General features: G+C 43.8%; 2 protein-coding genes across 4 annotated transcripts; both read left to right on the top strand.

Annotated features, from left to right (window-relative positions):
* The first annotated feature begins 882 nt into the window (after positions 1-882).
* LOC115144227 (serine/threonine-protein kinase LMTK2-like) lies at positions 883-18,063 on the top strand. 3 transcript variants are annotated; one of them, XR_003865794.2, is made up of 7 exons: positions 883-1,062; positions 13,545-13,614; positions 13,793-13,917; positions 15,381-15,561; positions 15,661-15,847; positions 15,940-16,235; positions 17,544-18,063. XR_003865794.2 is itself a non-coding variant. In XM_029685093.2 (7 exons), exons 3-6 carry the CDS (start codon positions 13,832-13,834, stop codon positions 16,170-16,172), a joined length of 687 nt encoding a protein of 228 aa, XP_029540953.1. In that variant the 5' UTR covers positions 886-1,062; positions 13,545-13,614; positions 13,793-13,831; the 3' UTR covers position 16,173; positions 17,544-18,063. The 3 variants fall into 3 exon arrangements, 2 of the variants coding, with proteins under 2 accessions (XP_029540953.1, XP_029540954.1); XM_029685093.2 differs by having other exon boundaries at positions 886-1,062; positions 15,940-16,173; XM_029685094.2 differs by lacking the exon at positions 883-1,062 and adding an exon at positions 12,494-13,272 and having other exon boundaries at positions 15,940-16,173.
* Positions 18,064-18,818: 755 nt separating this feature from the next.
* Positions 18,819-25,226, top strand: LOC115144226 (class A basic helix-loop-helix protein 15-like). The gene is made up of 2 exons (XM_029685092.2): positions 18,819-19,213; positions 22,322-25,226. Exon 2 carries the CDS (start codon positions 22,357-22,359, stop codon positions 22,936-22,938), a length of 582 nt encoding a protein of 193 aa, XP_029540952.1. The 5' UTR covers positions 18,819-19,213; positions 22,322-22,356; the 3' UTR covers positions 22,939-25,226.
* Positions 25,227-25,514: the final 288 nt, after the last annotated feature.

Genomic DNA, 25,514 nt, shown 5'->3' with positions numbered 1-25,514 from the left:
TCAGTCACGTTTGGGCTTCCCCTGAGATGGGGGTAGGCTCACTATCGTCACGGGTAGTGGTAAATCACTTACCAGGGACTTTGTTTTATGAGAATATTAGGTTTTGCTTCTGCAAATCTCCAGTGTCAGTACTGCTGTACATGTTATGTCTTTTCAGTGGGGCAGACACAGCTGTTGGTGCCTGATAGAGGTTGAGGAAGTGTTAACGACTGATGAATGCTGAAGAGCCACCTCCCTGCGAGGCTGTTTTACTGAACAGCCACCTGCTGAAGTATTCACACATTCCCAGGTGGCCATGCTCTACTGTAGCCTATTATGTACAGTAACTGGATAATGGCCGTTGGCTTGGAAACAGTACAGTGTAATGTTTCCTGCTGGTTCGACAGCGACTAGCTTTGGAGAGAAACATAACGATAAAGAGCTTGAACTGACCGTGACACATTTACCCTTACATGAAACTTTGGGGAATGATGATTGACAGTATCCCCACTATCCCTAATAATACATCTACTTCATTGCTCACATGTGGGGGTCATTGTTGATATCTGCCCCGGGCCCGCTCTGCAGCGATCTGTGTCACTGTGGGCCTGCTACTGAGCACGTGCAAGCCTATGGCTGGAGTTGTAGAGCTCCTCTGAGCACCAATGACGTGAGCCGGTTTCCTCAGGATAGACGACAGCAGGCCTCTCAGCCAGGGGAGTTGAAAAACGACAAAAACATCCTCTCCCTCCATACCTGCCCTCGGCCGTGGCCTTGTCCCCTTCCATGCTCCGATGCTTGTTTGCAGGAAGGCCAGGTTTCCTGTGTGATGGAGGAGAGGGGGATGGGGGGGATGAGGGAGAGGGGAAGAGGGATGGGTGGTAGGGCTTCTACACGTAGAGACTGTACAGATTGACTTTATGTTTTAGCTGTGTGTGGATGTTGGCGTTCTATGTAGTTTCCTGTGCAGGTGAAGCTTGTTGATATCCATGAAGACAATACACAGTAGTTGTCGAGGTGGGGGAGGAAAGACAATGGAACTAAGAAGCAGAGCAGACTTCTTCTACATGGAGAACCATAGTGGTAAGTAGGAGGAAAATGATATATTTTTGGGATTGGGATTTTGTGTTTGTCATTGTAGTCCTGTTTTGCGTTGTGCTGGTTGAGAGAGCTTACTGTATCCACTTTGCCAGATATGATGTCATGTTGAGACCTGACAAGACTGAATTGTTTGGGTTTGTAAAATGTCTTGTTGATCTATCAAAAGGGGATTATAAATTAAGTAGTTCGAGCCCTGAATGCTGGTTTGCTGACAGCCGTGGTATATCAGACCGTATACCACGGGTACAACAAAACGTTTCTTTGAACTATTCTAAGTATGTTGGTAAGAAGTTCATAATAGCAATAAGGCACCTCGGGGGGTTTGTGATATATTGTCGATATACCACGTCTAAGAGCTGTGTCCAGGCACTCTGCGTTGCATCATGCCGAAGAACATCCCTTAGCTGTGGTATATTGTCTATATACCACACCCCCTCGGGCCTTATTGATGAATTATATTATGGGGAAAAAATGTCTATACAATTATTTAGTGTAAAAACTTGTCTATGTATCCTCCTGGGGATCTGCACTCCATCATTAGAGCTGAGTCTAACGGCTAACTATGGAAACACTAAAACACATCAGTGGAAAGTAAAGCACACGTACAGGTGTACTATCTTCATTTGACCAGTTTCTCAAAGCAGAAAAAGAATCCAGCAGCAACAGGAAATGTTAGTTATTATTTGAAAATGTTTTCTAGGGGTTGATACATTTTTTATTAGGGTAAATCAAGTCTGACATTTTAAAGTGGAAATTACGAACTTCAGAAGCCTTTTTAAACCTTGAATACACAGTATTTTGCACTTCCTGCTCAGCGGGAAAATTTGCTGTGACAACAGATGAATCAAACAGAGTGATAGTAAAACACATTAGCCTCCTGAGGGATCAAATCAAATCAAATGTATTTATATAGCCCTTCGTACATCAGCTGATATCTCAAAGTGCTGTACAGAAACCCAGCCTAAAACCCCAAACAGCAAGCAATGCAGGTGTAGAAGCACGGTGGCTAGGAAAAACTCCCTAGAAAGGCCAAAACCTAGGAAGAAACCTAGAGAGGAACCAGGCTATGTGGGGTGGCCAGTCCTCTTCTGGCTGTGCCGGGTGGAGATTATAACAGAACATGGCCAAGATGTTCAAATGTTCATAAATGACCAGCATGGTCAAATAATAATAAGGCAGAACAGTTGAAACTGGAGCAGCAGCAGATCTCTCCCAGATCCCTGGACCATGATTACCACATCGTTTATTTTTCATATTTTAGCCCTTTTTCTCCCCACGACCCTGCCAAGCACGACCCCACGACCCTGCCAAGCTGCGCTGCTTCTTGACACACTGCTCGCTTAACCCGGAAGCCAGCCGCACCAATGTGTCGGAGGAAACACCGCCCAACTGGCGACCGTGTCAGCGTGCATGAGACCAGCTCGCCACAGGAGTCGCTATAGCGCGATGGGACAAGGACATCCAGCCAGCCAAACCCTCCCCTTACCCAGACGATGCTGGGCCAATTGTACGCCGCCTCATGGTCTCCCGGTCACAGCCGGCTGCGACACAGCCTGGGATCGAACCTGGATCTGTAGGGCCTTAGAAGACCCCACCACATTGTTGCCTGGCTGGGATTGATTGGTGCTATTTTGGTGTGGTGAGAGCTGAGTCATTTTGGCATAGCTGACAGACATGGGGACGTTCTCTCAGCTGCCAAGCCAACCAGCCGGTGGCAGCGTTCTCTTCTCACTCCCCGAGTAAGAGGAGAGAGAGAGAGCCTGCTGACCTGCTGGGTTTGGACTTTTTGCTTTCTTTCTTTATCTGGCTTTTTATCCGTTGGTCCCACTGCATCGAGCAAGCTAAATGAAGTGCATCTTAAGTATCTGAAAGACAACAAATCCTGTTTTGACTTGGGTTTGTGCACATTTCAGGGTGAGGTCTGCTCAGGTCTGATTCTGTATGCTGTTTATGGACAACGTTTCTACCACTGATAAGGTCTTTGGGGAGTCACAGGGAGTATATCTGGGGCTCTGCTGCTGAGCTATTCAGCTTACTGTACTCCTCTCACACTCAGACACAGAGATGTGCAGCCTGGGCTCGCTCGCTCAGCCCACTAACTGGCTGCTATGAGTATGGGCTTTAGATCTACCTGCCATTGTCATCGGGTAATTACTGTGGACTGCATGTAGAGGTTTTTAATGTTTTAAACATTTGCACCCTCGAGAGGATACTGATACAGAGAGAAAGGGGAGAGAGAGAGAGAGAGAGAGAGAGAGAGAGAGAGAGAGAGAGAGAGAGAGAGAGAGAGAAAGAGAGACTGCTTGAACATCCATCCTGGGGAAAGCGATTGCTCCTCTTCTTCCCTGGGCTCAGTTACATCTCTGTCTATTTCCATCGGACCAGCTGTGGTGGGGGACATACCGATACCGTTCTCAGATTCATCCCGACCCCCCCAATCCCATCACCCCATTTCTCCTCGCAAGGCCTCTCCCTCCTCAAGCGGTTTTATTTCACTCTCCTGACGCTTTGACATCAATCACTCAAGATTTAAGTGTGTGTGTGTGTGTGCGTGCGTGCACGTGTGTGCGTGAGTGAGTGCGTGTTGATGGGAGCCCTGTAGTAACCCTGTGCCACTTCTCGCAGCTATAAATCCTCAGCAACCAAAGGAAAACAAGACAGAGTGTTCTATCTGATCGCTGCTCACGTTCTGATCACTGCTCACGTTACTCCTTACTCCAACCTAACTTACTGCCAGGCTGGCTGAGTACCCTGTCCCCTCCACAACAACAACCTAAGAACCTTCCCTCACACTCATTCTGCAGTCTACACGTGAGCCAAGGGTAGGCTACTCACTGGGTTTGGGAGGATAAACACAACAGAACATAGTTTTGTCCAGGGATGAAAATGACCAGACATTTATAGGAGTAATATTATGTGGAGGAAGTTATCAGGTGGGTCGAGTAAATAAGCAAATAGAATGAACGTGCACACTGTCACATGTTCCCAATGAACGTTATTAAATGGACAAAGTTTCAACCAACGCTCAGTCCCAGTTAAAGACCCCCTTTGGCTGCGATCCAGGCTCAGTTGAATCAGGTATTGGTTGCGTTGGCACAAAAGCATGTACCATGTGTGGCTCCCAAGTCCCGAGGACCGGGATTGAACAGCCCTGGGTTAGAGGGGACATTTGGCCAGTTGTATCTCAGGGGGCTGGAGAGAGACTTCCCCACACACATCACCCTCTGCTGGTGTGATTTCACCAGGCCATTAAATAGGCCTGTGTTAGCTAGTCTACTGTAACTCCCTGAGATGGTCATTAAGCCATTGTATGTCAGGTTTCCCTTCTACACCCACATCAGCAGGTGCAGCGCTCTTTTTCTCTTCATTTCTCTTTCTCTCGCTTGCTCTCTCCCCCCCTCTCACTTTTTTTATCCTTTCTCTCCCTCTTTCTTTCTTTCCTGACTCTCTCGCTTCCCCTCCACCCTTCTGTTCTAAGGAGTGTTAGAAAATGGTTGGTCTTTCTCTTGTGTTACTTTCTGGATAGGAAAGGGGCCGTGGGGTGGAATGTAATGGACCCCTTAAAGAGTTAAGAGATTTGGCTTAGACAGGTTTGTTCAAATCAACAGGGATCTTTGCTTCCACCATCCTGCACTGTGCTGTAGCTTATTTCACGTACGGGTTTAAATTCAAACTTGCCTTTTAATCCCTGTGCTTTAGCCATTGGCTACCATCGGTCAGCACAAAAATGTAAAGAATTCATGTCACTCTGGTATAAAGGATTTGGAGACAGGCGCAGGAATACATCTGGGTTTTTAATAAACCCAAAACAAACATGTACAGTAACACTGGGATGTACTAAAAACAAAAGAGTGAGGTCAAACCTCGTAGAACGACACAGGACGAGACCCGTAATACACAAAACACGCAGCACAGACAAGGCATAGGTACTCACACGACCAACGGACATGGTAAATATAATGGACAGCCCAATGGGAAACAAAGGGCACATTTGTACAAATACAATCAGGGAGGAATTGGAACCAGGTGTGCGTAATGACACAGTTCAGTGAAGCCTAGAAGGCCGGTGACGTTGACCTCCGGAACTGGTAAACAGAATGAGCAGCAGTACCGGGGGATCCGTGACAATGCAGCTAGCCAGCGACTCTATTTAAAGAGTGGGGATAGAAGCAGCAAACCATAAGGGAAAAAATTGTTGATATGAATTAAACTGCAATTATTTTAATCGTAAGTAAGTTCACCTGCAACAAGTGTCATGTAAGCTATTTATTAAATGTGAACATCTATTTTGGCATATGTAGCCTATACCCTTCACCGTTCGTCTCTCTCTGTCCCTCTATCTTCTGTTTCCTGTCTGTTTAATTCGTAACCAGGGAAACCCTGACTCATTACATTTTGGACCGATATATAGTTGCACCATGCAACTGGAGTAGTACCCCCCCCCCCCACCTCGAGCTGTAATAGGGCCATTCTGATGCCAGTTGGCTTAGAGCATGAGTGACAGTCTCTCTCTGTCCGGTGGTGGGTGAGTGAAGGGTGGGGTTCCCCAGCACCCCTTGGAGGAGGTTGGGATGGGGCGAGGGTGTGAAGGATAGGAGGAGCACAGAGCAGAGCTGAGGGTTTAAATTAGAACATCGCTGGCCAGTCCTCAGAAACCAAGAAAACATTTTCATGTAATATAGCTCTCCAGTTAGGGAATGTGCTTACCAATTTGTCAATCATTAGATTCTCAGGCTACTGTATGTACGTTGTGTCCTCTCCCTCCAGACCAGCTGTCCCAGTGGGACTGTTTTAGTATCTGATAGTGGTTGTGGTTGAGTGTGGCTGGCTGAATGATCACTTTGCACCATCCAAGAGTTCTACAGCTGTCCATCTTGGATTATGATTGCGTGTGTGTGTGTGTGTGTGTGTGTGTGTGTGTGTGTGTGTGTGTGTGTGTGTGTGTGTGTGTGTGTGTGTGTGTGTGTGTGTGTGTGTGCAGGTCAGAGGTGACAGTCTAGCTTTTCAACACTTTCCCAACAGTCCTTTGCCTCTCAGCGTCGCCAGCAAATGTCTCAGCGATTGTGTGTTCTGCGGCTCAGTGCTAGCTTCATGTTATTGCTGAAATATCAGTTTGCTCTAAGCTGGTCTCCTGCTTCTGTTACAGTACTGTATGAGTTGTGTTCATGTGTTCGTATGTGTACCTTTATATGGGGCCGTCACAGGCTTCAATGGGTTTCTTGTTACAACATTAGGATAGTTTCGGTTTACTTTCTACAGTCACTATGCTCACTTTTATAGACTCAAACAAAGTTTTGAGTATCACCTTGGTAATATATACTGTAACCATTTTAATGATTCATTTTTTTTCAACGTATTAGTGAAATTCCTAAAATGAGGTTGTACAGATTGATGATGTAATGACAGGCCTAGGTGTCTCAATGCTTGTCTTGACTAGCCCTCACCCCCCTACACTCCCATCCACCTCCCTACCCACCTCCCAGCCCCCTACAAATTTCGCGACCCCCAACACCCTACGAACCCGAACCCTCCAATCCCCCTCTTTCTCCCCAGAGACCAAACTAACAGTTCACAGTCCAGCCTAGTGTTGTGTTAACAGTCAATGAACTACCTAATACATCCCTAATAAACCCCTTCACAAACATTCTGCAGAGTAGGACAAATCAAGTCTGACATTTTAAAGTGGAAATTACAAACATTAGAAGCCTTTTTAAACCTTGTATACAATATTGCATTTTACTACTGTGTAGGAAATTAAGATCCCACACCTGTATGTACCAAAAGTCCAGGGCAAATGAACCTTACAGTATAGATATAGACAGTTATAGACAGTATAGATATAGACAGTATAGGTATAGACAGCTATATCTATAATTTGTGTTCCTGTTCAAGCTGGGTCATTTGATCTCCTATTCTCTTCTCCTCACCATGGTAACAACCCAGAACCCAGGCAGAGAGAGGCAGGTGGGAGAGCTGCCAGACTGACATGGCACTTTTATTTTTAAATCGCCATGACACAGCAGCAGAGCCACATCGTCTACTAGACATGCATGACCCTATAAGGCTGAGTGAAACGAGCTCTTCTGGAGGGAGGGGTTATCTTCTCTGCCTCCTAGTGGTTGGATACTGTCATGACATGGGTTTATCTGCCTTCTAGGGGTAGGATACTGTCATGACATGGGTTTATCTGCCTTCTAGGGGTAGGATACTGTCATGACATGGGTTTATCTGCCTTCTAGGGGTAGGATACTGTCATGACATGGGTTTATCTGCCTTCTAGGGGTAGGATACTGTCATGACATGGGTTTATCTGCCTTCTAGGGGTAGGATACTGTCATGACATGGGTTTATCTGCCTCCCAATTTGTAAGTCGCTCTGGATAAGAGCGTCTGCTAAATGACTTAAATGTAAATGTTCTAGGGGCAGGATACTGTCATGACATGGGTTTAGCCGCCTTCTAGTGGTAGGATTCTGTCACAACATGGGTTTAGCCGCCTTCTAGTGGTAGGATACTGTCATGACATGGGTTTATCTGCCTTCTACTGTTAGGATACTGTCACGACATGGGTTTTGGAGTTCACTGACTTACATTTACATTTTAGTCATCTTATCCAGAGCGACTCACAGGAGCAGTTAGGGTTAAGTGCTACTCAAGGGCACGTCAACAGATTCTTGACCTAGTCGGCTCGGGGATAACCTTTCGGTTACTGGCCCAACGCTCTTTACTGCCAGGCTACCTGCAGACCTGTGAGAACCTGACTTACTGTCAGTGGTTTGGGAAGGAGGTTCAAGTCTCAAGTTGTAATGTCACATGTACAAGTACAGTGAAATGCCTTTCTTGCAAGCTCTAAACCCAACAATGTAGTAATCAATATCAATGTAGCACTAAAAATAACGAAAGGTAGAACAAAAACACACAAGAAATAAAAATAAGAAAAACAGGAGACAGTAAGTAAGCATACTATATACAGGGTCAGTTCCAGTAGCATATTTACAATGTACAGGGATACTGGAGTGATAGAGGTAGATATGCATAGGGGTAAGGTGACAGGGATACTGGAGTGATAGAGGTAGATATGCATAGGGGTAAGGTGACAGGGATACTGGAGTGATAGAGGTAGATATGCATAGGGGTAAGGTGACAGGGATACTGGAGTGATAGAGGTAGATATGCATAGGGGTAAGGTGACGAGGCATCAGGATATATGATAAACAGAGTAGCAGCAGCGTATATGATGATTGTATGTCAGTTGGCTTAGGGGATTTTAGAAAAACTTAAAATAAGGGCTGTATTTTGTGTAGACTTACCCTGGTGTGACGTTTTTATAACCATATAAATCTCTTTCGGACAAGGTGACTTTTATCAATATATTCGTCTCTATTTACTCTCAAAATGCTAATTAACATCAAATCCCTGCATGTAAGGTCCGACGCTGGAGATGAGAAGCAGGTACAAGAGAGTTGAACATTTCATGTGGAACAGACAGGTAACAGGACAGGAACAGCGTCAGAACCCGGGTAACAAAGACATGCGAACATCAAGGCTGAAGCAGGGAACAGAGCGGGGAACCAGACAGATATAGGGGAGATAATGACAGAGGTGATTGAGTACAGGTGAGCCCAATAATCGATGATGCGCGTGACGGGGGGGAGGCAGGTGTGCGTAATGATGGTGGCAGGAGTGCGTAATGCTGGGGAGGCTGGCGCCTTCGAGCGCCAGGGAGGGGGAGCGGGAGCAGGCGTGACAGCAAGCTCCTCCATGTCCTCTCTAGCTGACACCTTCGCTAACAGGTACTGTGTCAATTTAGAACTTGCACAAGGCAGTTCACAGAATTGTCCATTTCAAGAAATGTAACCAATTGATTCATGACTACATTTAGCCATTAGATAGTTAATCCAGTGATTCTTACCTTTGCCTCGATTCAGCAGTCTCGTCCAGATCAAAATTACATTTGTAGTTCTTTATGATATCCACATTAGCAGCTAATTAGCATTTCACTTTTGGGGGGTAAACACAGGCGAATTTATTGATAAAAGTCACCTTGTCCGAGAGAGATTGACATGGTTATAAAAACGTCACACCAGGGTAAGTCTACACAAAACACAGACCCTATTTTAAGTTTCTAAAATCCTCTATGGGAAAAATGAACAGTGGAAAAATGATTGGAACCAATTCGCTGTTTGAACGCTAGGTTTTATGGGTATTATGACGCATACTGTGGTACTCTATTATGTGTAGGTTAGTGAGACAAAATCTCCCTTTAATCAATTTTAAATTCATGCTGTAACACAACAAAATGTGGAATAGTGTGTGAATACTTTCTGAAGGCACTGTACTCACTGTATATGTGTTCAATTCTACTTAGTGTTTACTCCTATTTAGGAATGTGTTCAGGGTATCTACATTTAGACTTTATGTTGAGGGGTGGAGGTACCATTACAGGTTACTGTACTGTATACTGCAGTATAGAGTTCCTTACCCCAGTAAACCGTGTTCTGCCCGTACAGGGAAATGAACATGGATGAATAAATTAGGCTAAGTTGGCTCCACTCAATACTTTAAGCACGCATGCAAGCGCACACAAAACACACAACACACACACACACACACACACACACACACACACACACACACACACACACACACACACACACACACACACACACACACACACACACACACACACACACACACACACACACACACACACACACTTGAGGCACATACACACTTGATGCGTGCATACTTGCCCAAAATGGTAATACATTATTGGCATCAGTCTTGCTTGTTCAGCCATGTCCAGGTCTCAACTGGGGAAGAGCAGGAGTACTGGTGTCAACAGAGGCTCATAAATACATTATCAGCTCTCTGAAATGTATCTTAGATTTATGTCATCATATTATAGGAACTCTTGTCAGCAAACGCTCTAAAGACCCAATAATCTGCTACTAAGATACTAAGATACTACTGGCATGACACAATAAGCTGACATGTTTACCACTTTGACTGTTGTTGTTTCAGTGTCTAGTTTCACCCTAACCCCCAAAACGGCAGAATGAGAAGTGAGACGCTATCCTCCGGGCGTGTCCAAATAAAGGCTGTAGGCAGGGCTGCTAGGGCCCTGGCTGGTGGAGAGCTCATTTCACAGGTTTACCCAGAGTGCAATGTTGCATGGTCTGGACGGTTAGAGAGCAGAGCGTCATGTGTCGCCCGCCTTGCTTGGGCGTCACTGCCACTGCTCAGAATAAGCCCAGTGCGCTCCAATTACCCTCCTCTCACGGATTGTTTGGTGTCACTTGTCGTCTGTTGGCTGGATATGATGATTCTGTGCCTCTGGTGTAAAAGGATAGTTACGCAGCCCCCCCCCCCCCACCCCGGCTTGCGAATGTGCGTGTGATACAACTAAATTGGTGTGGCAAACTCACAGCCAATCCAATCAGAAAAGAAAAGCGACCCCCCTCCCTCCCCCTTTTCAGGTAGTGCTAGGCACGGGTAGATCTACTATCGGTACTCTCTGTCCCTGACTCCGCCCACTAGGGTCTGCACATGGACAAGTGTCCCAGGCCGTTGCATTGCATTGTGGGACTGGTGCATTGCATTTCTTTGGACTGTCATCAAGTGGCCATTAATGTTGAAGACCTGGGAAGAGGAGAGGTAGATATAGACTTGTTATTACCCTGGCTAGGGGTATTAATAGCAGGTGGGGCAGTAGAGAAGGGATATTCTATGCTTTGCCCCAGTTAGAAAAACAACAATAAATGAGGGAATGGAACAGCTATCCACCCACCCTATCCCTACAGTTGAAATCTGAGCAAATATGGATGCCGCTTTCAATGTGGCCCATCAGAGTCAAAGATACTGTAATGAATTAATGAAGCGGATGACGTTGTAGATCTACGTCAAGAGGTAGCAGAACTATCTGATGCTGAGTAAATAGATTGAACACAGCACAAATAGTTTAGACTACATTTGAACTTGTTTTTCAACCCTGGCCTATATCATATGCACAATGCTGCTAAGTTCGGTGGACCCAACAGAAGGACCAGGGTTTGCAGGCTAGGTGACATGATGCCTGGGCTATACAGAAAGTGGGAGGGAGGAAGGGAGCAAGGGAGCAAGGGAGGGAGGGAGGGATAAAAGGAAAGAGGGGGGTGCCCCTTAAACACACAGGGGCCAGGGTGAAATGCAAGCACCTTCCTCCATTTGAGTTAACCACCATCTGTCTCTCTCTCTCCATCTGCTTTCCTTTCCTCCACTCCTCACTTCCCTCCATCCTTTCCTTTCCTCCACTCCTCACTTCACTCCATCCTTTCCTTTCCTCCACTCCTCACTTCACTCCATCCTTTCCTTTCCTCCACTCCTCACTTCCCTCCATCCTTTCCTTTCCTCCACCCCTCACTTCACTCCATCCTTTCCTTTCCTCCACTCCTCACTTCACTCCATCCTTTCCTTCTTTTTCAGACTCTGGACAGGGAGGACCTGAAAGACGAGTGTGCGTGTGTCTCCCTGGGAACAATATCCTGATGCTGCATGAGTGTATCAAGTGGAACTCCAGCATCAGTGATTTTGTTGCCAGGGGGAGGACAGTAGCAACCGAACCTTACAACTTGCCCTCCTTCAGAAACAGTGTGGGAAATATACTGTGAAAATTGATGAAGAATAATATTTTCAGTCAATTAATCCCTCATTCCTTCCTTCTTTCAGGAGATAGTAGTAATTGAATGGAATCTGTACATCGGCGTGTTGTTGGACATTTATTATGTCACAACAAATAAACGTGAAACTTGCAAGATGTGTCAATGAGATATTTAAACAGTTATCACTAGCTGACCTCCTACCAGTACCTTTGAATGAACATTAGACAATGTCACTAGCCGGCTACCACCCGGTATTGTACCCTGCACCTTAGAGACCGCTGCCCTATGTACATAGTCATCAATCACTGGTTACTTTAATCATGTTTACATACTGTTTTACCCACTTTATATGTATACCCTGTATTGTAGTCATGGATCATCCTATATAACTACTGCTGAACACACCTTTTATATTCATATACTGCCCATACTGTCTATACACACCATTCACATATATACACTACCGGTCAAAAGTTTTAGAACACCTACTCATTCAAGGGTTTTTCTTAATTTTGACTATTTTATACATTGCAGAATAATAGTGAAGACATCAGAACTATAAAATAACACATAAGAGAATGCCAAGAGTGTGCAAAGCTGTCATCAAGGCAAAGGGTGGCTACTTTGAAGAATCTCAAATATAAAATATATTGTGATTTGTTTAACACTTTTTTTGGTCACTACATGATTCCATATGTGTTATTTCATAGTTTTGATGTCTTCACTATTATTTTACAATGTAGAAAATAGTCAAATAAAGAAAAACCCTTGAATTAGTAGGTGTTCTAAAACTTTTGACCAGTAGTGTATGTATTTATATTCAGGTCTCTGGTCAGGAAGCTAATTTCCTGCAATTCTATCCATTATGCCATGGGGTTTTGTTCTGTGTACTTAAATACTGTATTCTCAACATAGCTCATTCTAATATATCTACTGATATACATTTCATTCTTAGTATATATTGTGTATATTGCATCTGGTGTGAATATGTACAGATTACACTTGGAATGCTGTTAATTAGATTCGATCTGACATTTCTTGACTTCGTGTAGTATTTTGTTATTTATTATTATTTGGTGTTTTTCATTTTTACTGCAGTGTTAGTAGCTAGTAACATAAGCACTTCGCTCTGCTCGTGTACGCGACCAATAACCTTTGATTTGTGTGCGACATGTCTTTGACATCGACTGTCTGCTATTATCAACATAACCACTAGAGGGCAGTCCTGCCCGCATAGGCTTGTGATTATATGCCGTGGTGAAAGTCCTAAAAATAGTAAGGGTCCTGAGGTTGCACAGCCTTCTTTCTTCCAAACCCTATTGCAAACTTTCAGTTTCTGATTTTGAGCCAAAATTGTCCAAGCATTTTGTCTGTAAAGCTTCAGGGTGTGTGTGAGTACTGTCCTCTTACTGTCTCTCACTGAGGAGGATCTGTTACATTATTCATTTTATTTTATGAACCTTTATTTAAGTAGGCAACATTAGCCAGGTCTTTAATCGATTTGCCTGGTTTGCTCTGCTCCTGGTCAAGCCCATGGGACTGACTACTGTACACGTGAGCTCTTTGTCCTCTCCCCACTGTTCCCCTCTATCTGACTTTGGTCTTCTCATTTCACTCTCTCTCTCTCTCTCTCTCTCTCTCTCTCTCTCTCTCCCTGTCTCTCTCTCTCTCTCTCTCTCTCTCTCTCTCTCTCTCTCTCTCTCTCTCTCTCTCTCTCTCTCTCGCTTTTCCTTTTTCTTATCTCTCTCGTCCTCATTTCTCTTTCACTGTCTCTCTTGCTTTTCCTCTTATTTCTCCTAATTTCCTATTTGATCTATTTTCTCCAGAGACTCGGTTCTGGATTACTGATCCGCTGATCTGACCATTTCCTGTAGAATGGGACCCTCAAACCACAAGGTACAGTAGTATTCTGACCTCCTCTCTCTTAAGTCAATTTTCTCTTGAAATTTGCATTGATAATGTAAGATAGGACCGTGTGTCAGGAAGTTGCATCAGGACTTTGTACTGTTCTGTCGTTGAGGGCATCATGATGTAGCAACATGTAAAATGACATTTGTTTATCTTCACTTGACAGACTTCACTTAAGAGGCTGAGTTAGCTGTCCTGTCTTTGGATGGACCCTCATCTTATTGGCTACCCATTATTGGCCACCCGAATGGGTGTGGTCGTAGTGGAGGAAACTGATGAGAGTGACCAATGGTATGTTCCTGTAACTTTTACTACAGTGTCAATGGTTTTTGACCATTGCTTTGCAGTTGGCATTGTCTTGTTAAATCTTCAGCTCATAATCCTCTTTATTTTATAGTACTCTCTCTGTTTGTGTGTGTTTGTGCACAGTGGTGTAAAGTACTTAAGTAAAAAATACTTTAAAGTACTACTTAAATCGTTTTTTGGGGGTATCTGTAGTTTACTTTACTATTAAAAAAATACTACTTTCACTTTTACTTCACTACATTCCTAAAGAAAATAATGTACTTTTACTTCACTCCATTCCTAAAGAAAATAATGTACTTTTACTTCACTACATTCTTAAAGAAAATAATGCACTTTTACTTCACTACATTCCTAAAGAAAATAATGTACTTTTACTTAATACATTTTCCTAGAACCCAAAAGTCCTCGTTACATTTTGAATGATGATTTCTGAGTGTTTGAGTGAGCCCCTGTCTATTCGTAAAGAAAAAAACATCTGGTTTGCTTAACATAAGCAATTTTAAATGATTTATACTTTTAGTTTTGATACTTAAGTATATTTCTCAAGTAATATTTTACTGGCTGACTTTCACTTTTACTTGAATAACTTTCTATTAAGGTATCTATACTTTTACTCAAGTATGACAATTGGGTACTTTTTCCACCACTGTTCGTGTGAGTGCGTGCTTGTGTATTTGTGTCTGTGTGCGCATGTGTGTGGGTTTAAGCTGTGTCTTTTTGTATGTAGGACATTGGTAGCGGATACACAGTGAGGTGCTAATCCAGGTGGTAAAGAAGACACAGATTAGAGCCCTGTGTGTGTGTGTGTGTGTGTGTGTGTGTGTGTGTGTGTGTGTGTGTGTGTGTGTGTGTGTGTGTGTGTGTGTGTGTGTGTGTGTCTGTCTGTGTGTGTGTCTGTCTGTGTGTGTGTGTGCACGCATGCGTGTGAATGTGAGAGAGAGAGAGAGAGAGAGAGAGAGAGAGAGAGGGAGGGGGCAAGAGCGTGTGTTTGCATCTCCTGGGCTGTGTGTCTGCCTCTTGCGTTCGTTCGTCATAGCGCTCAGTGACTCAGCATCTCTTTTTCCTTGCCTGAGTCACTCATTTAACGGTTGCCCGGTGACCGTAGAACGGAAAAAGGTTCCTATTGCGTGCTCGCCTGCGAAGACAGCCACCAATATTTATTCAGGCCCTGCAGTGAGTGGCCAGGAGAAAATAATAGACATACATTCTCCAATGATTGCCTGGGTGCCATGTCATTGTACGGAGAGGAGCCGCTTAGTAATGAGTTTTTGCACTTCCTGTTTTGGAAGGAGATATACTGTCGCTAGTGCTCTGGGGCACACAGTGTGAAAGGAGACGATGGATGTCTCAGTAGATGTTTATTTGTATAAAATACCAAGTTGTATGTTGAAGAATAACATAAAATTAATTGCATTTTATGTGAAAGAATCATATTTTTCTCCATGCAGGTATGAAGACTTCCAGTGTTGGCTCTCCTCAGGTGAGAAGGGCCCCCAGTCCAGCCCCGTCATGCCCCACCGCAACCCTGTGACCCCTCAGCCCAGCCCTGTGTCATCAGAAGGGGACGAACCTGGACAAGGGAGGAAGGTGTCTTTCTTTGATGATGTCACTGTCTATGTGTTTGATCAGGTAACTGCATCTATCATACAGATAATTGGTATTTTACATCAGAGTCATGTTTTTATGCCTACAGTATCAACATCATTTCATTTTGAACACGCTCCATAGGAGAGTCCCACCAGGGAGCTACAAAGTCACTGGCCAGAGACCAACAGCAAAGAGACCAAGGGTCAATCTCCAATACCAATTTACAGACACACACCTGAGACCAATGATCAATCCCCAATCCCGCCCTGCAGCTATGTCAACCATCTACCTCACATGGCAACCTCAGGGGTCTGCTTAAAGGACAATGGTATGTCTTTATCTCTCTTTCCTGATGGTGATCTCTCTATCTGTCTGATGACATCTCTATCTGATGGTGGTTGTGTTTACGCTGCCCTACAGGTCATGGTTTAGAATGGGAGGATGACTTCTCCTTCTTGGACAGCTCCCTCAAAACCAAGATGGCCGATCACCATCTAATAATATCAGAATCCAGTATATTTTCCGCATCCCCCCACCAGACCTCCACATCCTCACACCAGAGGTGGAGTTGTCCATCCACCCATACCTGCTCACAGTTGAGACCTTCTAGTCTGGTCCTCACCCACGTCACTGATGCTGACCTGGAGCAGTAAGGCAAGTGAATGGCTGCACACTTGTTTTTCTGTCACCCAGAGAGCCTTGGGCTCATGGAAAAAGTGAGTTATCCTCTCTCCCTCTCTCTCCCTCCCCCCCCCATTTCTCTCCACTCCACTCCTCTCCCCAACCCTTATATGATTCATTATTTAATGGATTTCTAGCTGGAGAGTTTTTTCTCCTTCTCTCCAACAGTTCCAAACCACCTGTCGGTTGGTTACACTGATATCACAAAGCTCTGTGACAGTACATTGTCTGACTCAATAAGCCTGGGCCGTGTAGTAGCTAACAGCACAGCTGGCCACAGTGAAAGCAATAGATATCAGATCTGTGGCTCTGGCTGGAGTTGAAAGCATGTTATCTTCTTCTCAGTCAACATAAAGGCCTATTGTTCAGCCCAGTCAACAGACGTCTAGTTTTACTACTGTCTTATCAATGCAACCGGTCATGCTCTCGTGCCACATTCAGCCTCAGGCCAAACGAAAGTGGAAAGGCTATTCCATAGGTTTACACAATGTAGTAAGTGGTGTAGTAAATAGATAATATTGATCTGTTTTTATTCTTTTATAATAAGAAAAAGCAAGGTTTGTTTAGACTCTAAACAGAGAGGTGTGATGAAAAGGGAAAGACAAAGGGAAGGAGAGAAGGAAAGGAAGTGGAAGAGAGAGAGTGGGGAAAGAAAAGGAGAGGGCCCTTTATTTGTCTAGCTATTTCAAGGGGTGTCCTTGACTCCATCTGTGGACGGCTCTATGACCAGTATAGGTGGAGGACAAGACAGGATGGCACTCAACTCTGATCCGCATGTTCATGCTTGGATGTCGGCATCCGTGTGCCTGTGTGTGCGTGTGTTACAGTATTTGGTCCAGCTTGTAAGACCTGAGTTTGCTTGACTGATATTTAAAGTATACCCAGTAGTTATTAGTTATCAGAGCCCATGGGTAAACTAAATACATATGGTTGTCCTGAGGAGAAACTGAACAAACGGAAAGAAATGTTCCACAGAACCTGTAGTGTGGTTTGGTTGATTAGAAGAAACCTGGCAGGACCAGTACTAGTGCACACACACCAGTACACACACACACACAGACACACGCACGCACGCACGCACGCACCCACGCACACACACACACACACACACACACACACACACACACACACACACACACACACACACACACACACACACACACACACACACACACACACACACACACACACACACACACACACACACTCAAGGACTTCACCGCTGCACATTTTGCTGCTGGGAGCTGCTCACCTGTGTCTGACATTCTCTTTAGATACCGGTAGAAATGTTTGTGGAACCATTACACTATATCATACAGAAGTCTGTCTTTCTTGTGTTTTAGCCCAGTATCCGCCACTGGGGATGAGGAGATGGAGGCCTAACAGCGTGTTTGCTGAAGGAAGACAATGTGATGGAAGACAAATCTCCAGATAAACAGAAGAACAGAAGAGCTCAACAGTGGGACCTTGCTGTTTCACCACTAGTAAACACTACACATCCTCCCTTTACATTCTATGGGCCTGACTAAGGGTCCAACTGCAGGGGTGATAAACCATCCCTTTTCAGGCTACTGTACCACCAAGAGTCAGTTGTTTACCTTTCAGGGCTGTGCCTGTCTCCCAATGAGGATTAGCCTACGAAACGTTAACAATAACAGAGGGCTCTGATGATCAGAACATAGCAATGGTGATAATTCTACACTGAATAAATGGGTTCCAACAATGGGAATCTCTTGATTCACTCGTAAAGTATTTGACAGCCTGCATATTTCAAATGTAAGAACATTTTCATCAGGTTTTTCATCAGCTAACTACTGTACTGATAAGAGCTTGATGTTGAAAATAAAACATTTCTGCAGTCTTCATTTGATTTGTTTCCCCTTGCCTATCGTGAAACGTATCTCAGTGATAAGTAATACCATGCTGCAACAATAGGTCACGCACACACTAAATGCGACTTCAAATATATTTATATGTTTTTTGATGAGCTACTTGGAGGGATTCAGAAAATTAATGGGCGGGTGCAAGGAGTGGACTGATACATGTGGGAAGCCTCCAGTTGATTTTGACCAATGAAGCGATAGTTTTAGCCCTGTTTATACTTGGTTCTAACATGCGTCATTTGTCGGTCATGTCTAGACAGAATACAGCTTTTGTCAAATTGTCCTCAAAGTAGATTTTTTGGCGCGTTTTAGCTAACCCATTTCCTAACCTTAACCTGATTCTTCTAACCTGCTACGTTCATTCTCCTAAACTGCTGCATAGGTTCTACTAAACCTGCTACAAAAAGAAAATTGTGACAAAAGCTGTATCCCTTCTAGACAAAACCTAATTTAAAATACACATTTTGATATGATTGTCATTTAATCTTACTGACCACCTCTGGAGTGGTCTTTCAAATCATTTTCACAATTTGCATACAGGGACCAGGATATCTGGTCACAATGCGGAGACCGTGGATGGACCTAGAGAGATACATTTTACTACCATGTGTTGATCAGAGGAGGCTGGTGGGAGGAGCGATAATGGCTGGAATAGAATAAATGGAATGTGTCAAACTTGTAGTTTCCATATATTTGATGTGTTTGATACTGTTCCCAACAATTCCATTCCAGCCATTACAATGAGCCAGTCCTCCTATAGCTCCTCCGACCAGCCTCCTCTGGTGTAGCTGCAAAGGCTTCAATGTGGGCACAATCAGAATGTTGATAAGACCAGGACAAATGAAGCATGTTAGCTTCATAGCCTCAGATGTAAACGAGGCTTTTGGCTACGCACGGGCACAGATGACAACGTCCGGAGTCTGAGCGCACTCCCATTGGCTAAGCGAGCGCAACGTGTACATTACAGCAGCGACAGGTACCTCACATGCGACAGTTATCTTTCATCCTTGGAGCAGAACGACAGACGCTTCTTCCACTCAACCGAAACTTTAATTCTGAGGATATTATTGATGTTTCACGGTGAAAACTATTCTTCTACATACACAGGCATCTTACTTTCATTTTTAAAGGTAACTAACATGTCAATTTGTTGTCTATTCATTTTCTCTTTATTGAAATCCAATGAAGTTGTATTAATTTAAGATGTTCACTGTTTTCTCAACTTGATGAAGGCTAACTATTTACTTTATGTAAATGATTGGTGAGCGTGGGAGAAAGAGAGTATGAGAGAGTCACAACATTTATTCATACAGTAGGGGAGACCGGGGAACAAAGTAACAATGCTAATGCTTGATTAGTGTCTCTACAAGCCTAAAAAGTTTTGTTTAAATCCAATTATTGACAAAGAATGGGTTTCGAGGCCCTAAAGTAAATATACCTGCCCCCTCTCTTTTTAAATTTGTATTATTGACTTGTAGAACATTCTCCATGCATCTAAACATTACAATCAGGTTCAAAATGATTGGCACTCTTGATAAAGATGAGCAAAAAAAGAATGTATGAAATAAATCATACAAATTCTGAGTATGCAAAAAAAATGAAATTATATTAAACACAATTGCTCAGAGAAATACTTTTTTTAATGAACAAGTAATATATTTTTTTCTAAAAAGGATTGACACCCATGTTTTCAATACCTCTTAATACCTCATCTTGCAAGGATGATGGTCCTGAGCCTCTTTCTAATATGTTTTATGAGATTGGAGAACACAGTGTGAGGAATTTAAGACCTTTCCTCCGTACAGAATCTTTCCAGATCCTTGATATCTTTCGTCTGTCCGTATGGACCTTCTTCAATTCAAACCACAGCTTTTCAATGGGGTTCAAGTCCGGAGACTTTGTGGTCAATTAATCATTTCTTTGTGGATTTTGATGGGTGCTTGGGGTTATTGTCTTGATGGAAGATCCACTTGAGGCCAAGTTTAAGCCTCCTGGCAGAGCCAAGCAGGTTTTTGGCTAAAATGTCCTGGTACTGGGTTCAGAACTAAGATAATATCTTCAGAAAAAGGTCAAATGTATACGTTTAAATGCTAATATAAAATAGGCTTTATTATATTGATACACTGAGTTGTTGGTCAATATGACATGCCTTAAAAATGCACTGGAAATATGTGTTGTCAATTTAGGGCTAGATTCAATCAGTTCTGCCTTAACTTGCGATAACTGGCAACTGCATATCAGTTTCATTGTTTTTATTTAAGGGATGTCAGAGGTGTAACTGCGTTGGAGCTGTCAAATCAGCAGACGGCTCCCGGCGTAATACCTAACGCAGACATTGCCATTGGATGCGCCAAGTCGCATTAGTAATAATCCCAGCATTGTTGCAAGTTCGAACACTTTAATATATGTTGTACTCTACGCCTCGATTAGGCTGATATACGTATTAATACTTATTATTTGTTGAATTTGCTGGTGTAGTATAGCAGAACAGCCACTTGCAGTAAAAAACTTTGAGTCCTTGAAAGGTGCTATATAAGTCCCATGTATTATTACTAGTGTATTCACCTGTTACCATGGTACATGAATAGCACCTGATGAAGCATAACAGTATAGACAGCAGGGGTTCAAAACTGTAGAACCCAGTTCCTACATTTGAATATAAACATGTATTTTATCAAACAAAACTTTGCTACATTTTATATCTGGGACCCTGAGGATGACAAATAAGAGCAACATTTCTGAATGTAAGTACATTATTTACCTTCAGAGGTGAATGTATCAAACCAGTTGCCGTGATAAGTTTTGTTGTTGTGCACTGTCCTCAAATAACATGGTATTTTTTCACTGTAATAGCTACTGTAAATTGGACAGTGCAGTTAGATTAACAAGAATGTAAGCTTTCTGCCCTTATAAGACATGTCTATGTCCTGGAAAGTTTGCTGTTACTTACATCATTCTAGTCACATTAGCGCAGGTTAGCAACAACCGCCCGGGTATAGGGACACCGATCCAACAACCGCCCGGGTATAGGGACACCGATCCAACAACCGCCCGGGTATAGGGACACCGATCCAACAACCGCCCGGGTATAGGGACACCGATCCAACAACCGCCCGGGTATAGGGACACCGATCCAACAACCGCCCGGGTATAGGGACACCGATCCAACAACCGCCCGGGTATAGGGACACCGATACAACAACCGCCCGGGTATAGGGACACCGATCCAACAACCGCCCGGGTATAGGGACACCGATCCAACAACCGCCCGGGTATAGGGACACCGATCCAACAACCGCCCGGGTATAGGGACACGCCCGGGTATAGGGACACCGATCCAACAACCGCCCGGGTATAGGGACACCGATCCAACAACCGCCCGGGTATAGGGACACCGATCCAACAACCGATCCAACAACCGCCCGGGTATAGGGACACCGATCCAACAACCGCCCGGGTATAGGGACACCGATCCAACAACCGCCCGGGTATAGGGACACCGATCCAACAACCACCCGGGTATAGGGACACCGATCCCGTAGATCCTTAAGAGGTTTTTTTAAATGATGAGAGGGCATACACAGGGGAAAATCTCTCTACCAAACGTGTGCTGTTCTTTTCTGGCTCGTTTGTTATAAGAGAGTAACCTTGAGTCGGGTATTATCTGGAGCCTTGGGTAGCCTGCAGCAGGATAAGAGAGGTGGAGATTACACAACCAACATTATGGTGTTTTCACACACTGGCTGTTTAGATAGATGCTGTGTTTCTTAAATCTTCATTTTAAACTGCGAATAGAAACAATGATAAAAGGGCCATATTTCTGTCTTACTGTAAAATAGCATTATGCAGGTATTCCTCATTATTACTCATCAATCTAAGCTTATTCGTCAGGATACAGGATGTAAACGGTACAGTAAAATGCTTATGGATCGTAAACAGCAGGATTAGTTCCATTAGCTAATTACAATGTAAATACAGTATAATCAGCATTTATAACTGGGTTGCCAATTTCTAGTGTTTTTTATGAATAATAATAAAAACTCAAGTCTAAGCCAGGAGATTGGAAGGGGATAAAATGGTGCTCAAAAAGCCAGGTATTCCAACTTGAGTGTTTAAACTCAACTGTAACACTATAGCCTTCAGGGTAAAGGCCCTGCCCCCTGTTTGCTTATTTCTTCCATGACAAGCCCTTTCTATAACCAGTTGTTGTTTTTCTTATCTTTCAATGCTTTTGACAGTGTGAGGAAGAGGGGTCACTGAATCAGGCTGAAGGATGAAGTCTAAAGGGAAGGCCGCTAAGTCATCCAGAAAACCCTGGACTGAGCCAGACCCCGAACCAGAGACCAGTGACACCAGTGAACCAGGCTCTAGCGAACAGGAGGGCTCTGAGGCTTCGGTCCATATCGGAGGCTCCTGGAGGGGGGTCCTGAGGGGCGGGGACCGCGAGCAAGGTAGAGGAGGAGGGGGTGCCACCCACAACCCCCACAGACGCCAACGGTCTCACAACAGCAACAAAGAACGCAACGTCCGGCGGCTGGAGAGCAACGAGCGAGAGCGCCAGCGCATGCACAAACTTAACAACGCTTTCCAGGCCCTCAGAGAGGCCATCCCGCATGTCAAAATGGATAAGAAGCTCTCCAAGATCGAGACGCTGACGCTGGCCGAGAACTACATCAAGTCCCTGACCACCATCATCCTGGGGATGTCCAGCGCCCGCCTGCCCCCCGGGGAGACACCGACAGAGGCTAGCGCTGCCAGACTGCTCCAGTGTTACCAGCAGCACCTGGAGGAGGATGGGGAGGAGAGCCTGTCTCAGTTCCTCACCCAGATTCACAGCTTTAGCCAGGAAAGCTAACAGCTAGCAGGTGCTAACTCAACAGCCGAAGGGTTGGAGCATTCATGCTTGACTTGGGGAGCGAATCTCAACTGACACTATCTCCCATATTGTGCACTGCTACTGTACTTATGACCGAAAGTAGTACACTGTATGGGGAAAGATTGTCATCTGAGATGCAGCCTTATACTCCACCAAGCTAGTGAGCTATAGTGACATACCTGACATCACCATGCACTAAATGGAGCATATAAGAACTTGACTCAGTAACTCTATTAGACAGTGGTTGGGAGGTGATTCTTAGCACCATACCCTTGACATTAATTCTAAGAGAACATAATGGTGGAGTATAAGTGAAGACACAGACAGCATCCTCCCACCTGACTTGGCTGGCTGAAGCAAAGCACCTGTGGACTTTGCCAGTCTAGACATAGGCCTAGCATGAATAGTGACAGACAGAATACCCAGAGGACCACGATAAAACATATGACTTGGATTCTGACTCTTGATTGGTGGTGAGAACCAAGAGTGGACAGACTTCTGACCGACCAACGTCAAAGAACAATTCAGCACCATTTTATTTAATCTGTTTCCTTTCATTGTCTTTTATTTTCACTCATTTTTTCTAACTGCTGATTACTGTAGTTAATTGGTCAACAATGTAAAATAACTGATTGTCAAAGTATAGTTCATTCTCTAACTAAAAACCAGCATACACTGTGGCCCTCAGGGGCCACAAGCTGTGTAGATAGGACAGGCCACCCCTGCTGTAGATGAAGACTTGTTTTCAACCTTTTAGGACCAACGTTTGGTTTTCCCTGCTGAGCATTGCCTCTGGACACAACAGTCACATACAGGACAAGGATATGCTTAAATAGACTGGTCCTACAGAATTTAGTCAAATACTGTACTCTTTAAGTAAGGAAACGAAAACACACCATAATTTAAATGAAGTGCGAATCGTTATGACTGTAGATATATGTATACATGTGGGAAAAACAGTTTGAAGGGTTGAAGCAGGGAATTGAACCCATGCCTTTGGTGGGGAAGCCGGCAGTTACCACTAGACCCACAGGCTCTGCAGAGATATATATTTGTACATGTCAGAATTGATGTGTTGACCAAGTGCTCTCTATGACATCATCTCCAAACTGCAATGGTATCTTGCAAGTGTATTTACAGAGCTGTAAAAGGGTCCTTCCAACGGCAGGATAGTGGGTTCGATTCCCGGGAACACGTGTATGAAAAAATGTATGGATGCATGACAGTAAGTCACTTTGGATAAAAGTGTCTGGGTTATTATATAAAAATAGTGGTGTGGTGTGTGTGTAACAGGTGAATTTGATAATGAAGACATCATTTATGTTGCTCTTACAATGTGTGTTTGAATTATACTGTAATATCTTTGTAGCCTGAGTTCCGAGTCTTGGATCATGAGAATAAAAAAAATACAATAATCTTCCTTATCAATAATCACATTTATTGAGAGGACATTGACCATGCACACTATCGGAAGGAAGAAACATACACATCAATAACAGCCTTGTTGGGATTAGAATAGTACCTGATTATAGTATTTTAATTGACATTATAATCAATAAAAACAATGGAATCATTGTTTAAACGGACAAGTCCTCCTCTAGACACTTAAAGCTTGGAAGGTGAAGGGGTGCACCACAGCATGACAGGCATGTGCCACTCCTTTTGGATGAAGCCTGTACAGTTCTAAACAGTAGTAAGTGAAACATTATCGAAAAACGCCCTCTTTGTATTAGGAACTGCCATGGGAAGATAAAGTGAGAGTTTTCACAGACAGTTTTCTGTACAATCAATTATTTGTAGTTCCAGTATATCAGTGATAGCTATTGGCTTATGGTTTCCATGTAGAGAAGTAAGATCAATTAATGCCCAAATGTGCTAGTTTCAGCTTTTGTGGTTTATGGATAATAGTTCATAGGACTAATATTTTACCTTTTTATATACCAACGTACAATAACCAACCTTGAAATATCCCCATTAAAACATTTATACTAAACTCATATACAGATTTATAACAAAAATATGTATTTGTTCTTTCCACCAAACCTTTCACGTGTGTTGCCTGTCAGTCATTACTGCTACAATCGTAGAAGGTCAAAAACATGCCAATAATAGCGTTTAGGAGAACTCTTATTTTCCTGAGAAATAAACAGATAAACTTTAAAGCCCCGCAAAGACATCACTTTCCAAGCAATTCACACTTTGGTCCAGTGTAGAACTACACATTGCACATTTTTCATGAAAAGAAGAATTATATACATTCTTTTCGAGTGCTGTCAAAAATACATGGGTCTACAAACTGTTCACTGTGGCCATCACAGATACCAACCATTCAGGGGGAAGGCCTAGAACTGTTCACTGTGGCCATCACAGATACCAACCATTCAGGGGGAAGGCCTAGAACTGTTCACTGTGGCCATCACAGATACCAACCATTCAGGGGAAAGGCCTAGAACTGTTCACTGTGGCCATCACAGATACCAACCATTCAGGGGAAAGGCCTAGAACTGTTCACTGTGGCCATCACAGATACCAACCATTCAGGGGGAAGGCCTAGA

The sequence above is a fragment of the Oncorhynchus nerka genome, linkage group LG16 (assembly GCF_034236695.1).
Source record: "Oncorhynchus nerka isolate Pitt River linkage group LG16, Oner_Uvic_2.0, whole genome shotgun sequence".
In the NCBI taxonomy this organism is placed as follows: Eukaryota; Metazoa; Chordata; class Actinopteri; order Salmoniformes; family Salmonidae; genus Oncorhynchus; species Oncorhynchus nerka.
The sequence above is the reverse complement of the archived record's forward strand: the minus strand, read 5'-3'. Positions and strand labels throughout refer to the sequence as shown.

What these genes read in the sequence shown, in the direction of transcription:
- LOC115144227 (XM_029685093.2), top strand. Translation starts at nt 13,832, where the DNA reads ATGGACCCTCATCTTATTGGCTACCCATTATTGGCCACCCGAATGGGT. An exon ending in CTGTCTATGTGTTTGATCAG is followed by an intron (nt 15,562 to 15,660) that starts GTAACTGCATCT and finishes CACGCTCCATAG; the next exon opens with GAGAGTCCCACCAGGGAGCT. An exon ending in GGTCTGCTTAAAGGACAATG is followed by an intron (nt 15,848 to 15,939) that starts GTATGTCTTTAT and finishes GCTGCCCTACAG; the next exon opens with GTCATGGTTTAGAATGGGAG.
- LOC115144226 (XM_029685092.2), top strand. Translation starts at nt 22,357, where the DNA reads ATGAAGTCTAAAGGGAAGGCCGCTAAGTCATCCAGAAAACCCTGGACT.